General features: G+C 44.1%; 1 protein-coding gene across 1 annotated transcript in view; it reads left to right on the forward strand.

The window, feature by feature from the left end:
• The first annotated feature begins 19,250 nt into the window (after nt 1-19,250).
• Nucleotides 19,251-22,261, forward strand: part of Gpc4 (glypican 4) — a 111,911-nt gene continuing 108,900 nt past the window's right edge. The window contains exon 1 of the mRNA XM_005337689.5: nt 19,251-20,034. Coding sequence (XP_005337746.1) covers nt 19,875-20,034 — 160 coding nt within the window. The 5' untranslated portion in view covers nt 19,251-19,874. The remainder of the gene's footprint in view (nt 20,035-22,261) is intronic.

Raw genomic sequence — 22,261 nt, forward strand, 5'->3', positions numbered from 1 at the left:
AAAGTAGGATTCAAAAGTCTTAAACACAACTGGGCATGGTGGTCTATGCCTGTAATCCTAGCAGCTCAGGAGGCTGAGACAGGAGGATGGAGAGTTCAAAGCCGGCCTCAGCAAAAGTAAGACACTTAGCAACTCAGTCTCTAAATAAAATACAAAATAAGGCTGGGGATGTGGCTCAGTGGTGGACTGCCCCTGAGTTCAATCCCCAGTAACAACAACAACAACAACAAAAGTCTTAAACTCTTTCTTTCTAATGAATGCATATTTGAGGGCCAAGATACATTTAAAGTTTAGACAAAACTCAGGAGGACTCTAAAACTGCTTCTTAAAAATGGTTGTATCTATCAAGCCAGAATGGCTAAAATCTGCCTTGTGACTAGCCACTCTTTCAGGAGAATGATGATTTGTGTGGGGTCAAAGGTTAAGAATGCTAATTTCATGTCTTTTACTCTTAGAGTACCTTTAGGGGACTGGAAAGCTAGTGAAAAATGATTTGGAGTTTGTAAACATCTTGTATTTCCTTGCCAAGCTTGCCTGGTGGAAGCTCTCCCTTGGGGGCAGGGGAAGGGATTTGCCTAAGAGAATAGCTGAAAAGCTGGGCTGCAGGGTCCTCCTGTCACCCGGAAAGCACCTACAACAGAAGTTGTAGGCCAACACCTGGAGTGACTTCCTGAGGGTCAATGCAGCAGCATCCAGGAAGCACTGGGTCTGGAGCCCTGCCCACACCAAAAAGGACACCTGCTTGGGGGCCCCTCCTTTGATTTCTAGGGGAAGAAATTCTCATTGTGCCAACAAGGCTTGGAACCAAGTTTAGGGATCTGGGGTCTCATACCTATTTTGAATCATGGGTATTTAAGGCTTTGGTTTTGCAAATTTGGGCAGGGAAGCAGGATGTGTGGTTTGGAGGAGTAAATCAGAAACTTAAACACCTCCCTGCAAGGAGAGCTCATTACCTTAGCAGGCAGCTTATTTACACTTTAACAAGCTTTAATGGGTTAGAAAGCTCTTTCTGATATAGAGTTGAAATGTGCCTCCTTGTAACTTCTTCCTTTTGTTCTCAGCTTGACCTTTATGAACCTTCTGAATGAAATATACTCTCTCTTCCTCCAAGAGGCTTCAGCAACATTGTTTCTGAACTCCCAGATTTGGCTGAGCACTTAATATGGTGATATTTAACTTGATTGCATACCTCTCGGTTTTTGATATTAGGTGGGAAAGAAATTGATCCTAAGCAAGGATATGACTGCCCACCAAGCCACACAGAATCCCTGTCTTTCCATTAGGACTACCTCCTGTCTCCAGGTAGCTCTCTTCTACCTCCTGCAAATGAGGCCACCCTGAATTTCCATTATCTACCAGAAGGCTCTGCTTTGAAAGGAATCCTTAGCATACAGAAGCAAATATCATGTCAAAGCCCACAGAGTTCGTGCCTTTGCTGTGGTGGTAGCAGTCGCATCCAAAAGATGTTTTCAGGATTAAATGCAGCTTCAAAGGTCAGGCTTTTCAAAATAGGGCCCCAACCACCTCACCCCCACTCCCTTTGGCTTCTGTCACTTTTTAACAGGCGGTTTACTGTCAAAGGCTCAATTTCACAGAAGGTAATCTGGGCACATGCTGTAGAGGTAATTACATCCAATCTATTGAGGGAGATGACTAAGCCACCCCCTGTGCCACCTCCCCCACCCCCCATCTGCTCACATCCTGGCTTTTCCTACTGAACTGTCCTTGGCAGGCTTGGACTTTGTGGTCCCCTTGGCTCTGTCTGTACCAACCAGCCACAGTCATCAGTAAATGCCACTTAACACAACTTAAGCCGGGGCTTCTAACAAGCTTGTTGACCAAGTCCCCAAGGTCACACAGTCAGCAACTTCAATTGAGGCCTTGGGTTGTGCTGAGTACCTTTCTAGTTGCTGTGAGAGGGAGAGTGGAAACAAAAGGAATAAAAGCCTGGGGCCCTTGTCCCAGTGGGTTTACAGGCCTAATTAGGATCTCCCTGCAGCTCTCAAGGACACTTAAAATACAACATCCAAGTGGGTCTAATCAGGAGGGGAGTGAGCCCAGGAGAGATTCTAAGTTCGTTGAGGGGAGGGCCCTGCCTTTGTGTCTCCTGAGGAAGGGCCTCTCCATATTGTCTTTAACTTTTGTTGGCACCAATTAGTAGGAACTTTAGGCTGCCCAGTCTCCTCTTTCTCTCTGGTCTCTGGCTCAAGGACTGAATTGACGAATCTGGAGATGTCAATAACTTCAGATGGGAGAATTTTCAAACCCGACTGAGATAACCAAATAGGCCTTTGATGTTGTGCATATCCATTTGGAGCTCAGCCTTCTGTACAGGGACAGGAATGACAAGGTTCTCATATGAGTGTCTTCCCCCTCTACCTCCTACTTCTTATTAATGATAGAAGTAATAATAGCAGCTAATTATTGAATATTCTCTGTGACAGGCACTTTACCCGTAGTATCTCATTTAACACAGCTTTATATAAGTCATCCAATGGAAATGATTCTTTTTAAGTTAAATGAAGACAATTAGGACTCTCAGTTTTATAAAAAAAAATTGTAGTTGTAGATGGACGCATGCCTTTATTTTATCGGCTTTTTTTTTTTCAGTTTTCAGTGGACACAACATCTTTATTTTATGTGCTGCTAAGGATCAAAAACCCAGCACCCCACACATGCCAGGGGAGCACAGTACCGCTTGAGCCACATCCCCAGCCCCTTATTGGCTTATTTTTGTGTGTGGCCCTAAGGATCTAACCCAGTGCCTTGCATGTGCTAGGCAAGTGCTCTGCTACTGAGCTCCAGCCCCAGCCCGACTATCATTTTTTTATGTGCTCAAAATCATTTATCAGCAAAAATCAGAAGTCATTCCTCCACTTGATGTGGTAATGATGAAAACTTACCCAGAGTTGTGGGTCCTACTTGTAGCTCTTCTGCAGGTTGATGCAAATGAATCTAAAGAGGGTCATAAGTAAAATCACTAAAGATATGAAAAGTTCTTAATATACAGGTCAGATCCTGCTATAAGAACTGCCATCACAACTGCATGTCTCTATGGCAGATAGCCGGCAGAATGCCTACGTAGTGTCACATTTATTTAAAGCATTGTTTAGATCAACAGAAATTGAGACAGAACCACCATGCTTTTTCAAATGCTGTTTGGTTTGGTACTGGGGATCAAACTCAGAAGCACTCTACCAGTGAGCTACTTCCCCAGCCCTTTTCCTTTATTATTTTTATTTTGAGTCAGGATCTCACTAAGTTGCCCAGGCTGGCCTTCAATTTGTGATCCTCCTGCCTCAACCTCCCAAGTTGCTGGAATTATAAGCATGCATCACCATGCACTGGGGAAAAAATATTTTTAAGCTGTATAACACATCCAGACAAAGAAATAAAGGGAGCTAATACTTAAATCATCTCCAGACCATGTTTAAGGTACCTTTATTTATTTTTATGTACTAGGGATAAAACCCAGGGCCTTGAACATCCTAGTCAATGGTTCTACCACTGAGTGACTTATTTTTTAGAAAAATTATTTTGAGACAGAGTCTTGCTAAGTTTCTAAGGTGACCTCCAACTTGTGATTCCCCTAAACTAACCTCCATAGTCACTGTGATTATTGGCATGTGCCACCATGCCCAGCTAGTTTAAGGTACCTTCAGTCTTCACAATCACCTTTTGAGAAGGGTCCTATTTTTATTACCATTTTATACTCAGGGAAACTGAAAACTCAAAAACTTAAATTACGGGGCTGGGGTTGTGGCTCAGTGGTAGAGCACTTGCCTAGCATGCGTGATTCTCAGTACCATGTACAAATAAATAAAGATCCATCAACAACTAAAAAATATTAAAAAAAAAACTTAAGTTACTTTCCCAAGGCCACATAAGAACAAAATGATAGACCAATGATTCAAACATGAGTTTGTCCAATGAAAGAGCAAGGGATTGTCCAGACTCAGGTCAGCACTGAAATGGCAGCCCTGTCCCAGGGAAAATGCCCAGGCTCACCTTGGCCTCAATGTGGGCAAAGTGTGCTTTTTCTACAGTCCTTCTGTAGTTTTTGGCCACTATCTCCAGGCCACAAAGAGGGTCAGGAGCCTGCTCCTTCCATGGGAATTGGGGAAACACTTCCTTCCTGGCAGGCTGGGTCAACCCTGGGCTAGATGCCCAGCACAGCTGGTGGTCTCTCCCTCTCTTGACACATTTAGCCTTGTCTGGGAGGTCTCCTCCTGGACCTGCCTAGTAGCAGGGGATTGGATCTGGAGACTCTCTGAAGCCCATACCAGTGCATGGGGCCTGGGCTCCCAGAAAGTTCTATGGCTCAGGGGGTAGGCATACCCACTGGGACTGGGACAGGACAGGAAGTTGAGTCTGGAGGCAGCTATGCAAGATGGTGCAGCCAGAACAGAGGACACCTGTCTGCATTGCTTCTCCTTATGCATAATGGATCATAATTATAATACTTGGAATGTATATTAGGGCCTGCTTTCCAGAAGCTCAAAGCTCAATAGAGTACTTTAGTTTTTTAGTCTCACACACACAGAGGCGCACACATACACTTTAAAGAGCAGGCCAAAAAGTGTTATAAATAAAATTCTAGAACATGAGTGGGAGGAATAAACAGAAAGAGATGAAAATGCACGAACTCCTTGTGGATGGCTTCACTCTGACAAGCCACAGTTGTGCTATTAATCAGAAATGGGGCCAGATATTTTATTGCTTTGCTTAGGCTTTCTCTTCTCCTTGTCAGTACAAGTAAAAGGGCTGTATGGTAAATAGGGCTGGGGGCATGGCTCAGTGGTAGAGTGCTTGCAGAGCATGTGTGAGGCCCTGGGTTCCATCCCCAGAACCACATATATACAGGAAAAGATGGTATGTTGACACCAAATTCACATTTTCATACATGTATTTTGTATAATGATGAGGGTCTCCTTTCACCATCCACATGTATGAAAATGTGAATTTGGTGTCAACATACCTTTTATATAATGAGAGATATGATAAATTATGGTATAATGGTGAATTAAGAAATGTAATGCAAAAATAAATAAATAAAAAAAGATTACTTACAAAAAAAATGATGATATAAATGCTGTTGGTTTTCATAATAAGGCTAATAGTAAGAGAAAGAAGATAGTCTTCATTGGCAGAGCAAGGCCATGACCAGATGGAGTGTAAATTGCTGTAATTGCTGTTCATCCTTTCCTTCCTGCCAGATAGGACTCTATGCTGGTGACCCATAGGTTCAGAGTGTGCACTTGTGTGCTCTCTCTCTCTCTCTCTCTCTCCCAGGGATTGAACCCAGGGGCAGTTAACCACTAAGCTACGTCCCCAGACCTTTTTTTTTGGTACTGGGGATTGAACCAAGGGCACTCAACTACTGAGCCACATCTCCAGCCCTATTTTGTATTTATTTAAAGACAGGGTCTCACTGAGTTGCTTAGGGCCTCGCTTTTGCTGAGACTGGCTTTGAATTCGAGATTCTCCTGTCTCAGCCTCCCAAGCTGCTGGGATTACAGGCATACACACACACACACACACACACACACACACACACACACACACACACACACAGTTGTAGTTGGACACAATACGTTTATTTGTTTATAGGTAATGCTGAGGATTGAACCCAGTGTCTTGCATGTGCTAGGCAAGAGCTCTACCACTGAGCCACAACCCCAGCCCTCCTTCTTCAGACCTTTTTTAAATATTTTAAAATATAGAGACAGGGACTCAACAAATTGCTGAGGCTGGATTTGAACTTGCCAAACTCTTGCCTCAGCCTCCCAAGCCTCTGGGATTGCAGGCATGTGCCACCACACCCTGCAGGCTCAGCTCTCTTGCTTCTCTTTTTCCACTCTTTCTTCAAGCTGAAATGTCTCCACTCTTTTCCTTTTGCCCATCTCCAAATGTTCCTTATTCTTTATGCCTTGGGTTTGGATTTAGTTGTTGTTGTTGTTGTTTGATGCTGGAGATGAACCCAGGGGTGCTCTACCACTGAGCTACATCTCCAGCCCTTTAATTTTTTAAATTTTAAAATAGGATCTTGCTAAGTAGCTGAAGCTGGACTTGAATTTCTGATCCTCCTGCCTTCAGTTTAGGCCTTTGTGTAAGGCATCTGTTTATGTGGCATGTCCTCAACCCCCCATCCACCCTTTGAGGCTTCCTGGGTGTGAATATCTGCCCTTGCCTGGACCTACCTACAGCAGTGCCAGTGAACTCAACCCTCCTCTGATCACAAAGACCACTTGCTATCAGTATCTAACTCACAGTGCCTGCCTTGCAAGTTAATGTTCAGGTTCTCACCAACTGTGGGTACTCTTAGAGGAAAGGTCGAGACTGTGGTTTATTTTCTGTTCATAATATATGCTCGACATATGACTTATTTCAAAACTTCAATAGCAGGGGAGTTGTCCAGGAGGTAGTTCTAGTTTTGATGACTTTCACTGAAGCATCATTTACTAAGTGTCTGTGAACATGAATCATAGCTCCTGTGACAATTCCTGTATCAATTCATTCCACTTTTATTTCTTTCTTCCTTTCCCTGTAGATTTTTGGCTTAGAATTTGTGTTGGGCTAAAAGATATTTTTCAGGCCAAGGTGACATTTTCTCTTCTTACTTTGTGGTACTGGTGATTGAACCCAGGGGTGCTCTACCACTGAGCCACATTTTTTATGTTTATTTTGAGACAGGGTCTTGGTAAATTTCTGAGGCTGGCATTGACCTTGCCATCCTCCTGCCTCAGCCTCCGAGTAGTTGGGATTACAGGCATGCACCACCATGCCCAGCCAAGGCAACATTTTATAAAATAACACAAGAGCCAACTCCATAGCTCTAGAACAGCTTTCAGCTTTCAAATTCTAGAAGCCAAGAAAATACACAGATATGTTGTTAGGAAGTTGAGAGACTTTTTAGTTGGATGCCCACAAATTAGAAATAAAAGAACCCATGGCAAAAGACTGATTCTGGAAGGTTCTTAGAGAATCTGCTAAATAATATTTTTGTCTGCTGTTTGTAAATGTGACTCGCTTTGAAACCATCTGTCATGCAGCCCTTTGGAGAGAACTGAGAAGTATTTAAATCTGTGAAAATGAGTATATTTTTGTATCTACCAAAGCAATGTTTTAATGGGTCCCTGCTGCATGTTGTCCAGCACATTCTTCCAATTGTCAAGTAATGTTGAAATGGGATTCAAAGAGGGGACGTGGCAGGGCACAGAGAGGCTATGGCACAGGTCGTGGTGGAGTGTGTCTCTATGGAATGAACACAGGGGCTGCAAGGCAGGTGGTCGGGCAGTGTTTCTTCAAGGGGGTAGGCTGGGGTCAGATTTGGGGCTGCTGTTCCTTCAGTTTAGGGAAGCAGCCATTCTCCAGATGGGGGAAGACAGCTGCTCCTCATTTCCTAGGAAAGAGCTAACTTTGTGCAGCCAGAATTGGGCATCGCTGACAGCTCAGCAATTCAACCTTTATAACGTTTCTGTTTTCATAGCTGCCCTCAGTCCCTATGGGTAATATCACAGGCTTAGCAGTGCCCAAGATGTCTAAATTATTGGTGGCAGCAGGAGCTGTTACAGTAAGAAATTTGAAAATCATGTAAAAAGGCTTCCTCATGTTGCCTGCAGAAGGCAGACTCAAGAAAAAACTTCTTTCCCCCAACACCTGTAAGACTAATTACTGCTGTGGTGGCTGTGGGTCACTAATTGTGTCTTGGGGGACATGTCTTCTCTGCTCAGTAAAATTGTAAGTTTCTTAAAGTCCAGGTTAATTAATGTCTACTGCAAAAATTGAGTGATGGAGCTGCAAGAAACTCTGGAGCTCAAAAATCTGGAAATGAGAAAATTGGGGACAAGAAAGGCATAAGTGACAGAGTTGAACTCAATCAGAACCTTTGAACTCAGAGCCCAGTGACTTCTTACCATGTCATTCTCCAAAGTCAGCCACAGATGGACTACTCAAGTACTGCCCCTCAGAGGGAAATGGCAAAGGATTTTGTCTTACATTACCCAGACCCATACAATCCAAATAAAAGAAAGTCAGTACAGCAAAGAACTGAGAATTGGTGCTCAAATACATGTGCACACGTGTTCATTGCACTATTATTTATAATAACCAAAAGATAGAAACAGTCTAAATGTTTATTCCTGGATGGCTGCATAAACATAGTGTAGTATATAATACAATGGAATATTATTCAGCCATAAAGAGGAGTGAAGCTTATATATGTTACCTATGGGAGGATCTTAAAAACATTATGCTAGCTGGGTTGGGGATGGAGTTCAGTGGTAGATCACTTGCCTAACATGTGTGAGGCCCAGAGTTCCATCCCCAGCAGCACATACAAAGACATATGAAATGGAAATAATTAATAAGTTTTAAATTAGATATAGTTCTCTTGATTACATGAACACAAGCTCCACAATACTGCAACCATTGATCTGATAACCTAGACGGCTTCTGAGTGACTGACAGGAAGGTAGCAAATATAGCTGGAATGATGAACGAAGGGATAATTCATGTCCAGGGTAGGATGGAGCAGGACAGTGAGACATTTTATTATGCTACTCAGAATAGCTTCCTGGAGCTAGATAGAGAAGGTAAACAGTAGCCTAAGGTTACAGCACAATGCCAGTCACCTCACTCACCTCACATGACCAAAAGAAGGGTAAGTATAATACTATTATTAGGTATTTTGAGAGAGAGAGATTGAGAGTGCATTGACAAGACTTTTATGGCAGTATATTGGTATATTTTTTACTATTTTCTTATTAGTTGTTAATCTCTTACTGTGCCTTATGTATCAATTATACTTTTGAATTTATGTATAGGAATCAACAGTAAGGGCTGGGAATGTAGCTCAGTGGTTGAGCACTTACCTAGCATACCCAGACCCTGGGTTCCATCCTCAGCACTGCAAAAACAAAACAAAAGAAAACAACAAAAACGAAAACAATACCACCTAGTATGTGTAGAGTGGGGTACTATCCAGTTCCACACATCCACTGGGTGACTTGGAATGTGTCCCCCCAACAGGGTATACAGCAAGTATATTGGTTAGAGTTAGGCTTTAGAATCAGAACTGGACACAACTCTTGGCTCTGTCAATGGCCATAGGGGTGTGCTTGGGCAACTGATTTAACCATTTTATCCTCAGTTTCCTCATCTATGAAATGTGAATGACTCTAAAACCTACTCATGGGTTGAATAAAATGTAAAGAGTGCTCCAAAGGTGATAAATAATAGTTTTAGGGAGGTGCATAGGTGACAAGAGCTTATAGAGTTGGACAACTACCTTTTCCACCAGCCTGAAAGGAGCACTAAATGAGCCAAAACAGTAGGGGCCTTGAAAACGCATCAGCATGCAGTACTCAGCTCAAAGTAGATGACCATCTCAACTTATTATCTGTAGGCAGTTTGATAGCCAGGCACCCAGATTCTCCTGACTAGTGAAGAAGGGATAGGTCCCTCAACAGAGTTTATATGTGTCTTTCACTGACTTTCCTCACTAGTTTCTCACCATGTTTTATACTTATCTGATTTCCACCTGGTTCTCTACTATCGAATCTACAGCTGTTTATATCCTTTAGTAGGCTGCCACGATGTCTGTGTTCTAGTCACTTCTTCTTCTCAGTTCTCCCTTCTTGACTTGAATCCTTTCACTTTTCCAGCTCCTTAGCTCACTGAGCAGGCGCTGATAACTAAACCCTTGATTCTAATCATCTTCCATACTTAAGGCCACCCTAGAGCCGCAAGACCATGGCTTTGGAGAGTAGCTGTTTGGTAAACAAATGAAGATAATGCAAAAAGGAAGAAGGTTTTTTGAGATGAGATATAAGTAAAAGACAGGAAACATCAGATAGGTAAGAAAAAGGCAAGTAGCTGAGCACAGTGGCATACTTCTGTAATCCCAGCTACTCAGGAAGCTGAGGCAGGAGGATCACAAGTTTGAGGCCGGCCTCAGCAACTTAGCAAGACCCTATCTCAAAATAAAAATAGTTGAGGATGTGGTTCAGTGGTAAGATACTTGTAGCATGTATGATGTTCTGGGTTTAATCCGTAATACTAAAAAAAAAAAAAAAAGGAAGTAAGAAAAATGGGAACTTTTCTTCAACAGGACAGTGATATTAATCTAAATATATATATATATATATATATATATACACACACATATATATATATACACACATACATGCATATGCATATGAACGCATATATGCATATATAGTTTGCATATATAAACATATATGTATATAAATATATCATTTTATTTATTTATATTTTTTAAATGAAACCTTACTCACTATGCCTAGGCTGGTTTTGAACTCCTGAGATCAAGCAATCCTCCTGCTTCAGCCTCTAAAGTAGCTGTGATTATAAGCCTTCACCACTGTGCCTGACTCAAATATATAGTTTTAGATGGTAAAACATATATAATTACCATAGAATGCAGAAAAGTCCCCAAATTATCAAATTATATAATCAATAAATTATATGTTTATGTGCATGTGTGGATGCCACCTCTTGCCCATCTACTAAAAAACAATCATAATATGGTTTGTTATATTTTACCCAACTTAGAATTCCAGTATACCATATATACAGTAATATGAAGACATGACTTTTTATATATGTATATACTCATGTAACCACAACCTAGATCAAAGATACAGAACACTTTTAGAACCAACCCCAGAAGGTTTTCTGGAATTTCTTTCTTCAAAGTAACTCAAATATCACCTAATAAAAAAAATTTCATTTCTACATATTTGTTAAAGGCAAGCAGACTCATGAACTCACACTAAAGGAAATAAAGGCGAGAGTCAGAAATCAGACTAGATTATTTAACATTGGAAATTTGAGTATGAAAAGAATTTTTGTGAACACATTTTTTAGTTACCTCCTTTGCTTGGGTCTGGGAAGTCAAAGGAAGAAAAACAGGGATTCTTTGGAGGTGGTAAAAGGAAGCGCCTCTTCCTCATTTCTGCCCATTTTTGTGTTTTCTTCTCTCTTTCCTCAAACATGCTGGAATAAGGTACCACATACTCAGAAATAGTAAGAAAATGCTGGTTAGAATTATCATCAAATGTCAGCCTGGGTGAGGGAAGCTTGCATATGTTAGCAGAGAGGGACATGGGAAAAGCCACCCACCCCCTGCACTGTATTGTACAGCCTGGATTCAGCCCCACGCTCGGACTGTCTGTCCAGGTTTCATAGTTTCTGTGCTCATTTGAATGTGTTATTGTTATAGCAGCAGTAACAGCAGCAGTTCCGCAGACATTGCCCATCAGTGGTTAGAAAATGACAAATGTCAAACTATGTCTGACCCGCTCTCCAACTCTTTTTATCTGTGGTATCTCTTTGGAATAAAAATGCCTGCTCCCTGCTGAGTCTTCTTAAAAATGCATATTGTCTCTCCATATAAAGCCTGAGGTTGACGGTGCTATGGAAAAAATGAGAAGAAAAAGAAGAAGAGAAGAAAAAAAGAAGGAATTCATTCCAACTTCTCAGGTTTGAAGTTCAAGTCCAAAAACATGTCAGATTAAATAGGCTCTTCAGTAAGAACTTTCTCATGTCCATTAAAAACACTCTGTTGCTTTCTAACTTGAGCTTTGTTTTTGTAGCTCAGCTTCCTGATCCTCAGTGCAGAGGAGCAGGTTTCATAAAGTTCAGGGGCAGAATTGGGGGGAGGGTGCCCTTCAGCTCCTTGGAGGCTTGGGAGAGTGAAGCTGACAGCAAATTACTTATCTTGGGGCCTGGAGCTGTGGCCTACATCTATAATCCCATTGGCTCAGGAGGCTGAGACAGGATGATTGCAAGTTCAAGGCCGGCCTCAGCAACTTAGTGAGACTCTGCTTCAAAATAAATAAAACAAGTCAAAACAAAAATGGCTGAGGATGTAGCTCAGTGGCAGAGCACCCCTGGGTTCAATCTACAGTATCAAAAAAAGTATTACTTGTTTAGGATAGAGAATAAAATGTAATTGGGGGAGCTGGGGTTGTGGCTCAGTAGTAGAGCACTTGTCTAGCATGTGTGAGGCACTGGGATGGATTCTCAGCACCACATATAAATAAATAAAATAAAGGTCCATCAACAACTAAAAAATATTTTTTAAAAATGTAATGTGGGTTGGGATGGAGCTCAGTGGCAGAACACTTGTCCAGCATAAACAAGGTCATGATTTCCATCACCAGCATCATACATACAGGCACAAATGAAAAAATGTGCTGTATCACACGTCACCTGATGTCCTTTGAAATCTTGAGCCAAAATGTATCTGAATCCTGGGAGCTCTTTTTTCTCAGATAAAATGGCAAGTAGAAGACACCATGTTGGAAAATGCCATTACTGCCACAACTACTCTTGTCAGCCCCTGAGCATGGCCTCTGACAACCTTTTATAGGCTTGAAATTTTGAACAAAAAAAGCAAAGAAAGGTCAAGATTGAGGGGTATTGACTAGATGAATGCCAAAGTTCCTTGCAGATCTTACATTTCAGTTGCTTCTGCTACTGAGTTCCCTGCCTTTTGCCTGTGCAATTTTCTCATCAGCTGGGTGAGATGTGGAAGAGTAATATAAATATGTTGGAAAAATGAGTGTTCCAGAAGTGCCTTCACAATCTAAGTGCCAAACTCACAGTGCGAGTGTTTTATTTAATCAAAAGTCTATGAAGAAACAATTTTATTTCCATGAATGAACCATTTATGTCCAGTGGGCAAATTAGAAAAGGAATTCTCTCCCAATTACATTGAAATGCACATTTGACTTCTAAAGTTGTAGATCAAATTGTATGCAATAAGCTAGAATAATGAATATCTACGGCAAACATTTTGCCATCATATAGAAGTGTATTCACTGAAAAGTGGAATTTTTGTCAATAATTAGAAATGTTAATAGGATGCTGTGGCACATGCCTGTAATCCCAGCCACTTGGGAGCTGAGGCAGGAGGATTGTTAGTTCAAAGCCAGCCTCAACAACTTAGTATGGCCCTAAGCAATATAGTATTCTTTAAATAAAATACAAAAAAGGGCTGGGGAGGCTGGGGATGTGGCTCAAGCGGTAGTGCGCTCACCTGGCATGTGTGCGGCCCGGGTTCGATCCTCGGCACCACGTACAAACAGAGATGTTGTGTCCGCCGAAAAAAACTAAAATAAATAAATAAATAAATAAATAAATTCTCTCTCTCTCTCTCCCCCCCCCCTCTCTTAATAATAAAAAAAAAGGGCTGGGGATGTGGTTCAGTGGTTAAATGCCCCTGGGTTCAATTCCCACTACAAAAAAATAATTAATTAATTAAAATTAAAATTAGAAGGGTTGGGATGTGGCTAACTAGTTGAGTATCTTAGGTTCAATCCCAAGTACCTCCCCAAAATGTTTCCTATAATTCAGACTATAAATAAAAACTTAGGTGCTAAGAAGACTAACCAGTTCTCTTCCTATAGCACCTTTGGTCTTTGTTCTTCTATGAACATGGACATGATATGTGATTTTTATGAAAGAGATGAAATTCATGCAACCTTCGCCTCAGTTGTAAAGCATGAGAAAATATTGATAGCAGTAGATATGTGGGTATTGTCTAAGGATAGTCATGTTACTCTTTGGGCCTCATTTATGTCATCAAGGAAGTGGAGAAAAAATACCTTCCTGGTAGTGAGAATCATATTATATGAAAGTAACTCAGTTCAAAGTTAGGCTCACTGGCACATACCTATAACCCCAGGGACTCAGGAGGCTGATGTAGGAGGATAGCAAATTTGAAGACAGCCTCAGCAATTCAGTGAGACCCTAAGTAACTTAGTGTGACCCTGTCTGAAAACAAAAATTAAAAAGGGCAGGGGACGTGGCTCAGTGTTAAAGTGCCTGGGGTTTAATCCCCAGTACCAAATAAAAAAGTAACTCAGATACCTTTCTGTTCTACAACTTATATATCAAAACAAATTATGGATCAATAAAGATATGATTTATGTATCCCAGTACCCCAATACAAAATTATTAGACCAATATACTATCATACAAAATAGAATTTTAGTGCTGGCAGAGGTGGGTCTGAGTGAAGAGTGATTGTCATTGAACTGGAACTTTGATTGCTTCAGTTTAAATTTTGGAATGCATTTTCTCATCCATAATCTGGAGGAAATAATATTTTGCAGATAATAGTATATGAAAGCAATTCCTAAACTCCATATTAGTTATTATTGTGTGATACTTAAAAATGATGCTGCAAGAAGATTTTGTGACCATCACTGGATGGTTCGATGAAGAGAGTTTTAAATGCTAAGGGACCTGGTAGGTGGTTAGCTTTGCAGTTCAGAGAAGAGGTAATAGAATAATCTTGAGAAGGGTTAATGACCATAGAAGGAAAAGGAGACATAAAGAATCCAGTGATTAATGAAAATTCAACATATCCTGGTGATTAATGAAGAGAAAACAAATGGGACAATTCTGACATTTGGTGAACAGTGCACAACACTGGAACACATTGGACAAGAGAGTGATGGGGATCTGAACTGGTGGCTAAATCTGTAAACATGGATGAGCTCTCTACAGGGAAAAAAAAGTAGGCAAACTTCAGAAGTACAGAAAGAATACTGGAGGGAGATCATGGAATTTTGCAGATAGAAACAGATTACACACTTTAGTTCTTGGGAGGTGGCTGATCCTTTAATAACTGGTACAGTCAGCCCTCCATATTTGTGCATTCCCCATCCAGGAATTCAACCAACCACAGATCAAAAATATTTTTTAAAAAGTCTGTACTAAACTTGTACAGACTTTTTTCTTGTTATTATTCCCTAAGCAGTATACTATAATAACTATTTACATAGCATTTACATTGTATTAGGTATTATAAGTAATCTCAAGATGATTGAAAGTTTACAGGAGGGGGCTGGAGATATTATTCAATGATAGGCACTTACCTAGCGTGGCTTGCCTAGCATGCATGAGACACTGGGTTCCAATCCCCAGCATGGCCCAGAACAAAAACAGAACACCACAACCAAAAGGAGAATGTCTGTAGTTTATATACAAATATTCTGACATTTTAAATATTTATTTTTTCTTAGTTTTTGGTGGACACAACATCTTTGTTTGTATGTGGTGCTGAGGATTGAACCCGGGGCCGCACGCATGCCAGGCAAGCGTGCTACCACTTGAGCCACATCCCCAGCCCTATTCTGACATTTTAAATCTGTTGTTTTATAGTACTGGGGATTGAACCTAGAGCCTTTCACATGCTAGACAAGTGCTCTATCACTGAGCCACATCCCTAGCCCTAGGACCAACCTTTGTCCAGCGCAAGTAGTCAGAAGATACAGCTTGCTTAGTTGCCTGAAAAAGTGAGGTATGAGCAAAAAAGGAAAGCTAGTGGATGAAATCTGTGCTGAAGACATGCTAAGTTTGTCCAGCACAACTTTAAGCATTCTGAAGTAGTTGCTAAATTTTAAAAATCAGGAGATTTCAAATACAAATATAGGTTTTTATTCCCCTGGGAAAATGCCCATCTGGTAAACTGGTACTGTTGCAGGCAATAGTTGTGCAAATAAAAATAGAGCCTAAAGGATCTCTTGGAGGCTGGGGGTGGAGGAAACCTCAAAGAAAGTATGGTTTCTGTTGAGGATCAAGTGTGGTAGTCACTTTGAAGACTGCTTTGAAGGCCTAGAAGCAGGAACCACTAACACTAACACTGCTTGTACGACTCCAGGAAAGCTTTCCGGAAGAGGTGACATCTCAGCTGAGTCTTGAAGGATGAATATGAAAGAATTGTCTAAGAAATAGAGGGGAATAAAAGAGCATTCCTAGAAGACATAGGGTAAGGGTGCCAGTAACTGTGCCATGATAGACAAGCACATGTTCTTATGTGGCCAAGCCAACAATGTATCCTAATTAAGGAGGGGATGCCATTATCTACTCCCCATACTCATATTTGACAATAAGGGAACTTCCCCAGTAGGTCAGCAAAAGTGCCCCAAGAGTTGAGAGAGAGAGAGAGAGAGAGAGAGAGAGAGAGAGAGAGAGAGAGAGAGAGAGAGAGAGACAAAATTTGACTTTTTTTTCTCTTGGCTTTAAGGACAGCCACATGCAAGTGTGATCTTCTTTTTCTTCTCCTTTTTTTTTTTTTTTGGATTGAACCCAGGGCCTTGTGCATGCAAGGCAAGCACTCTACCAACTGAGCTATATCCCCAGCTCCTGCAAGTGTGTTCTTTATTCCCTCTGCTCACCAGCAAATGTACCCCCTGAGTCCATGCCACACCAGGAGAAATCCCTCACCTGGGAAAACTGAATCTTCCATAACATTTTATCTAAGTGAGCCTTTACATATAGTATATGAACCTGTAAACTCCTTTTTGCTTATACATCCTCCCTCCCTCTAAGACTGAGCACTCTGGCGTGTAGTATGTGCTCAATGGACATTTATAAATATGAAGCAGGGACACTTCTGCAGGATCTGGGAAAGTTGCACATCTACAGTTGACCCTAAATGAGAAGTAGAGCACTGTGCTTTCTGACCAAAAATAGCATGGGATTTAGTCAGAGACCTTAGATTTCAGTCTTAGTTCAGTCAGTCAAGAGCTCTGTGGCTGTAGATGAGCCACATAACCTTGCTTATCTATTTTTTTAAATTCCAAATTTTATTTTGGGGGGATACTGGGGATTGAACCAGAGTATACTAAGCACATGCTCTATCAATGAGCTATACCCTCAGCTTCCCCCCAAATATACAAGTTTTCTGAATTACATGGGTGTACCTGGAAAAACTACAAAAAATGGAACAATAGTCATTTATAAAAAGGAATGAAGTACTGATATATGCTACCACACTGATGAACTTTGGAAGGCATGATAATAAGTGAAAGAAGCCAGACATATTTATGATTTCACTTGTATGGAATGACCAGAATAGGCAAAACCATAGTCAGAAAGCAGATAGGTAGTTTCCAGGGGTTGGAGGGTACATGGTTTTGTTTTGGGATAATGAAAATGTTCTGAAGCTAGACATGGTGTATGGCTGTACAACATTAATTGTATTAAGTGCCACCTTACAATGGCACTTTAAAATGGTTACAATGGCCTGAGAACTCATTCAATCTTGCATTCTACACACAGCCTCCAATCCAGAGAATTTATAAGGAGCAGATGCCTTTCCACTGAGAAGCCTCATAGGAAGAGAAAAGTGAGTAGGCAGAGAGGGGAGGCAGACTAAGCGAGGGACACCTGAACAGCTTCCCTTCTGGATGATAGATATTTGTTTCCTTGATTGCCAGTTGTTCACCCTGTTTGTATTTAAATGAAAGGAGGCTTTGAAGTGGGAGCCACCTCTGAACAAGGCTTGGGGTTTCTGGCTCTGATGGTAAAGTTCAGACTTGTTGAGATCTGTTTGTAGTCACAGGTTACTGTTTCTGGTGGAAAAGCCTCAAGTTTTGGTTAATAATAAATTAGGAGGCATAGAGGGAGTAAATTTGAGGGAGGGGCAAGGAAAGAGTTCCTCCTGGACTTGATGTGAGAGGCAGTTTTCTAATTTGGCCCTGTGGTTTAGGAGAATCCTTTTTCTCTTATAGTCACTGGGTTTTATTTTATTATTAATGTTGGTTGCATCTCAGATCATATTCTCCTTGGTGAAGAACCTTTAACTTATCTTTAAATAAGTGCATCAATAAAAGTTAAAAGTGCTGGGCTAAGCCCTAGCAATGCCTTGAGGACCTCATGATTATCAGTTTAAGGAAAACTTGGATTATTTGAAAGTTCATTGAAGATGGCTGGCGACTCAATGATAGTTTAGTTTGTGTATTCAGAAAAATTGCTCTCTTCAGAGTTACATGTTCTGCCAACCCACAGAAATTAGAAGTCCCAGTTACAGACTTCACAATCTGTTTATGTTGATGATCTCCAAGAGTTAACACAATGCAGAGGAGCCTGCAGCGGGCATTCAAAACAACAGCTAAACTGATATCTACAGCTCCTTATAGCCAACCATGTCAACGTGGTTTACAAACAACAGTGGAGGACTTCTCAACAAACCCTCTGAAGGCGATAATTGTAATGACGGTTCATATCTTCACCCTATGTAATTTTATGGGAATTGAGAGTCTAGCCAAATAATAAGTTCCAGCCCTTTTTATCTGCCCAGTTCCCAGCATACTCCCGAGGTGTCTGAGGCACTTCTCACCCTAACCTCTTAAAGCAGATTGTAACAATAACAACAGTAATGACAAGTTCCCAATCTGCACAGTTCCCTTCATTAAAGGAGCCCTGGGAGCTTCAAAAACACTCATTAATGGAATCTGTCAAAACTTGGAAGGTACTAGCTCATTCCCAGTTTTCTGGTGGCTAAATGGTGTGAGGGGGAAGAAGGTTTAGGGGGTCTTCTGCTCCATTAGTCCCTGTGACCCTGCAGTCAAGAGTCTTGGGTTCTGGACTCACCTCTCCTAAGTGCTACTATCAAATTGCTTTCTTTTTCTGGGGTTGCAGTTCCCTTACATACATGGGGTTGGACCTGAAGGTCTCCAAGTTTTCCAGAAATAACCCTGACTTTGCCCCCTTGGCTTGAGGTTCAGGAGTTGGGTGTTTTTCACGCTTCAGGGTTTGATTAGACTTTTTGCCGAACCAGGAGCGGGGTGAGGGTGACATGGGGTGGGGTGAGAGTGGAGAATGCCTGCCAGCGTCAGGGACATGTCAGAGATTCCTGAGCCCTTTTGATGGGAAGCAGGTCTGATGTGGTAAGGTGAGGCTCTAGGGCCACTTCGGCTTTCCAGGACCCTCTGGTGCCCGCAGCGAAACAATGAGAGAAACGTGGACTCCTTCCTCCCCCAGCCCAGGAGTTGGACGGCTGCGGGGTGGCAGCGGGGAGGCAGGTATCCCAGCGGGAGGGCTCCTTGCGGCTTTGGCTTGCTGAAGGCTGGTCAGGTGGCCTCGCAAAAAAGGCCTATGGCTCAGAAGTGGGTTTAGGGACAAATCCCAAGCCTCCCGGTTCCCCAGAACTTGGGCCCGTCATCCGGGAGAAATTGGATTTTCCTCTATGGGTGGGGGGCGGCAAACAGGCTCCTCGCCTCCGAGGAGGAGGGGAGGAGGGAGGAGTCCGACGGGGCGTGTCGCACGAAGGAGCGCCGCGCGCCCGGTGCGGCCCCCTAGGAAGTGGATTTGGCTGCTCCGGATCCAACCCCGCTTCCAGGTTTTCTCCCGGCCCGGCCCTGCGTGCTCCCGCCTGTCTCCGGCCCCCCCCCCCAACGCCGCCCGCCCCCTCCCCCTTAGTGCCGCCCGCTTGGCCAAGTTTGCCGAGCGTCGCTGAGCAAGCCGGCCAGTCAATCAGCGGCAGAGCTGAGAAGGGCACAGCGGTGCGGCCGAGGGCAGAGTGAGCCGAGCTGACTCGAGCCAGGCGAGCGGACCAGCGCCGGGCAGCCCGAGCCGCGCTCAGGGAGCGCCAGCCGACGCTGCCCACACCCTCCGCGGTCCTGCGGCGTCTGCCACCTTCCCTTCCTTCTTCGCGCCCCTGTCCCTGCTCCGCCACCCGGTCAGCTTACCGGGTTCCCTGCCCCGCGAAGCCCTCGAGGTCACTAGCCAGTGCCTCCTTTCCCTTGGGCCGCGCACAGTCTCCACACCCTCCTCCTTCTCCTCCTTCTTCTCCCCCAGCCAGGAGCCTGGCACCGGGGACCGTTGCCTGACGCGAGGCCCAGCTCTAGTTTTCGCCCCGCGTCTCCTCCTCCTGCTCTCCTCCTCCTGCTCTCCTCCTCCTCTTCCCCTTCACCAACTCTAACTCCTTTGCTCTTTTGCTCCACTTGGGAGCCACCGACTCCGCGCCCCCCGGCCCGCTCCCTCAGCGCCCTTTCCCGTCCCGTCGCATCCAGTTCCAAAGGTGGGGGAGCGTTCCTGTCCCTGCCCGCATCATGGCACGGCTCGGCTTGCCCGCACTTCTTTGCACCCTGGCGGTGCTTAGCGCCGCACTGCTGGCTGCTGAGCTCAAGTCGAAAAGTTGCTCGGAAGTGCGACGTCTCTATGTGTCCAAAGGCTTCAACAAGAATGATGCCCCGCTCCACGAGATAAACGGTAAGTGGGAACCCCCCGGGCGGGAGCAGAGGCAGGCACCCTGAGAAAGGGCTGCGGACGCCCTCCCGCGCTGGTGCCCGCGCGGAACCCAAGACCCAGGTAGTGGAGAGGGAGAAATGCGCAGGCGAGAGAAAGTGAGCTAGCCAGCCCCAGCGAAGAAGAATATGCCTCGCGGGCGCGGCGGCCCCCAGGCAATGCGAGTGTAGGGGCGCCGCCAGTTTGCCCAGTGCCACTCCCGCGCACTGCTTCTAACTCCCCTCGCGGTCTTTCCAGTATTGGGAAGCCACTCTGGCCCTCAGAGTGCGTGTCACCGGCTCTCTCGCCTTTTCCGGGTTGCAGTCTTTACTGGCTCCCCGCTTTGTTGTGTGGGTGACTAGAGGCCAGGTGGGGGTGGGGGAACCTCCTAGAACTTGCAGATGCCGGGGGCGCAAGACGTGGAACTTGGTGTTTCATTGATGTTCTTTTAAAACCTCTCTCCCCGCCTCTCTTCCACTGCTGACACGGATTAGGAGTTTTAGTAGCTGCAAAGGCTTTAGAAGCCGCCTTTAAAAAGCGAGCGACTCTCCCCTGACTCTCTACCCCTCCAAACCCTGACTTTTCCAAACTCTCCTGCTTTCCGGAAGGTGCTGGACAAGAAGGGTATTTTCCCCCCTTTCTTTTTTTTCTCTCACCTCATTTTAAGGGTTAATTGCACATTCAATTACAGACCTTTGAAAGGACTGATTACAGGAAACCTGAATCTCAGTTTGGAGATGGTTATGCAAATGAAGACGGCTTAGCCTCTGAAAAAGTTCACCGGATTTCAGCGCTGGGGGCTGCAAGGGTGTTTGTGAAAGCCCTTTTCCGAGCGCTGGGGAGGCAGCGTTCCGGGGGGCGCCCTCGCCCTTCGTCGTGAGGCTGGCGGAGATGCCGGGGGTGGGTCCTATCCCGGTCACATTCGCACTTTCGCCGCAGCCAACTGTTGCGCTCAGCCCCGCGGGCTGCGCTGGGGCTGGTGACGGCAGCGGCGGCTGCAGGTAGCCTGTTCGCCCTGGGGGCTCAGAAAGAGCCACGAATCTAGCTGGCTGGTGGCCAGCACATCCTAACGGAGGAGTGAGCGATTCTTGCCCCAGGGGCCGAGCCTCCATTCCGAACCTTTCATGGAAGTGAGCGCAGCCCGCCTTAGCCTCGCCTGCCGGTTGCCCGGGTGGGGCAGGCAGGGGGCCGGCAGCCAGCAAAGGAAATACTGTAATTTTAACCAGGCGCTTCCAAAGGCTTAGGAAGACTTGGGGGCCATTTTTTGGAAGGGCTATTAATAACCCTGGAGATTAAGTGCAGTCATCAATTACATATAAATTACAAAGGTAATTGAGGGAAGTTGCTGGGCACTTTCGGAGTGTAACCGGCATATGTCTAGAAATAGAACCGAAGAAATTGTTGGAGTAGCCCAGGCACCCACTGCACCTTGGCAGTTATCAAATAACTAGCACACTACTGATTAAAGACTGTTTGCCCTTCAGCTGCCTGTCTTTTTGGGAGCTCAAGTATGTCCTCAGAGCTGCACGATTTTATTGGTTGTAGAGCCCTGAAAAGCCCTCTTTCTTTCCCCTCTTCCTCCCGCCCAGCCAGAAAAAGTGACGTGAACCAGCAGCCACTGAAGCTTGGGGGCTCTGCAGGTCAGACCTGGGGTCTTTGTGCCCTGCACAGTTTGGGCCTGGGTGCAGTGGAGATGATTGGCGTGAAGGTTACAGTTGTCATTCCCACGTTTTGAAGGGACAGATGCAGCTATGAACTTAATGGGAAAGTGACAAGTTTTCATCTTCTGCTCATGCAAACAATATAAGCCTTTGAGATAGACTGGAGGCATTCAGGGAGTGGGCTGTGAAATCCCCCTCCCCAGTTTCTCCAACTTTGCTCTGTGCAGTCTAAAAATGGCAGGGCATCTTTCCTAGCCAGCATCTCAGGAAAAAGGAAGCTTGAAAGGTGCTCAGAGACACCCATGCTCTAGGTGTTCCCTTTGATTGTTGTGGTCCCTGTGACACACCTGAAGAGTATTTTTGCATAAATGTCTATCTGAACCCACCACCCCAGATAGGGGAGTTATTAGTGACCAGCAGCAGGAAATGGAAGCTAATGTGCTCCCACCCAAAACATTTTATTCTTTTTGTCTTGTCCTTCATCTCCCTCCCAGGGCTGCTGCTTTTATTTCCCCTTTTGAATGACCTACTGGACTGCATTCTCCTGAGGA

The sequence above is a fragment of the Ictidomys tridecemlineatus genome, chromosome X (assembly GCF_052094955.1).
Source record: "Ictidomys tridecemlineatus isolate mIctTri1 chromosome X, mIctTri1.hap1, whole genome shotgun sequence".
Classification (NCBI taxonomy): Eukaryota; Metazoa; Chordata; class Mammalia; order Rodentia; family Sciuridae; genus Ictidomys; species Ictidomys tridecemlineatus.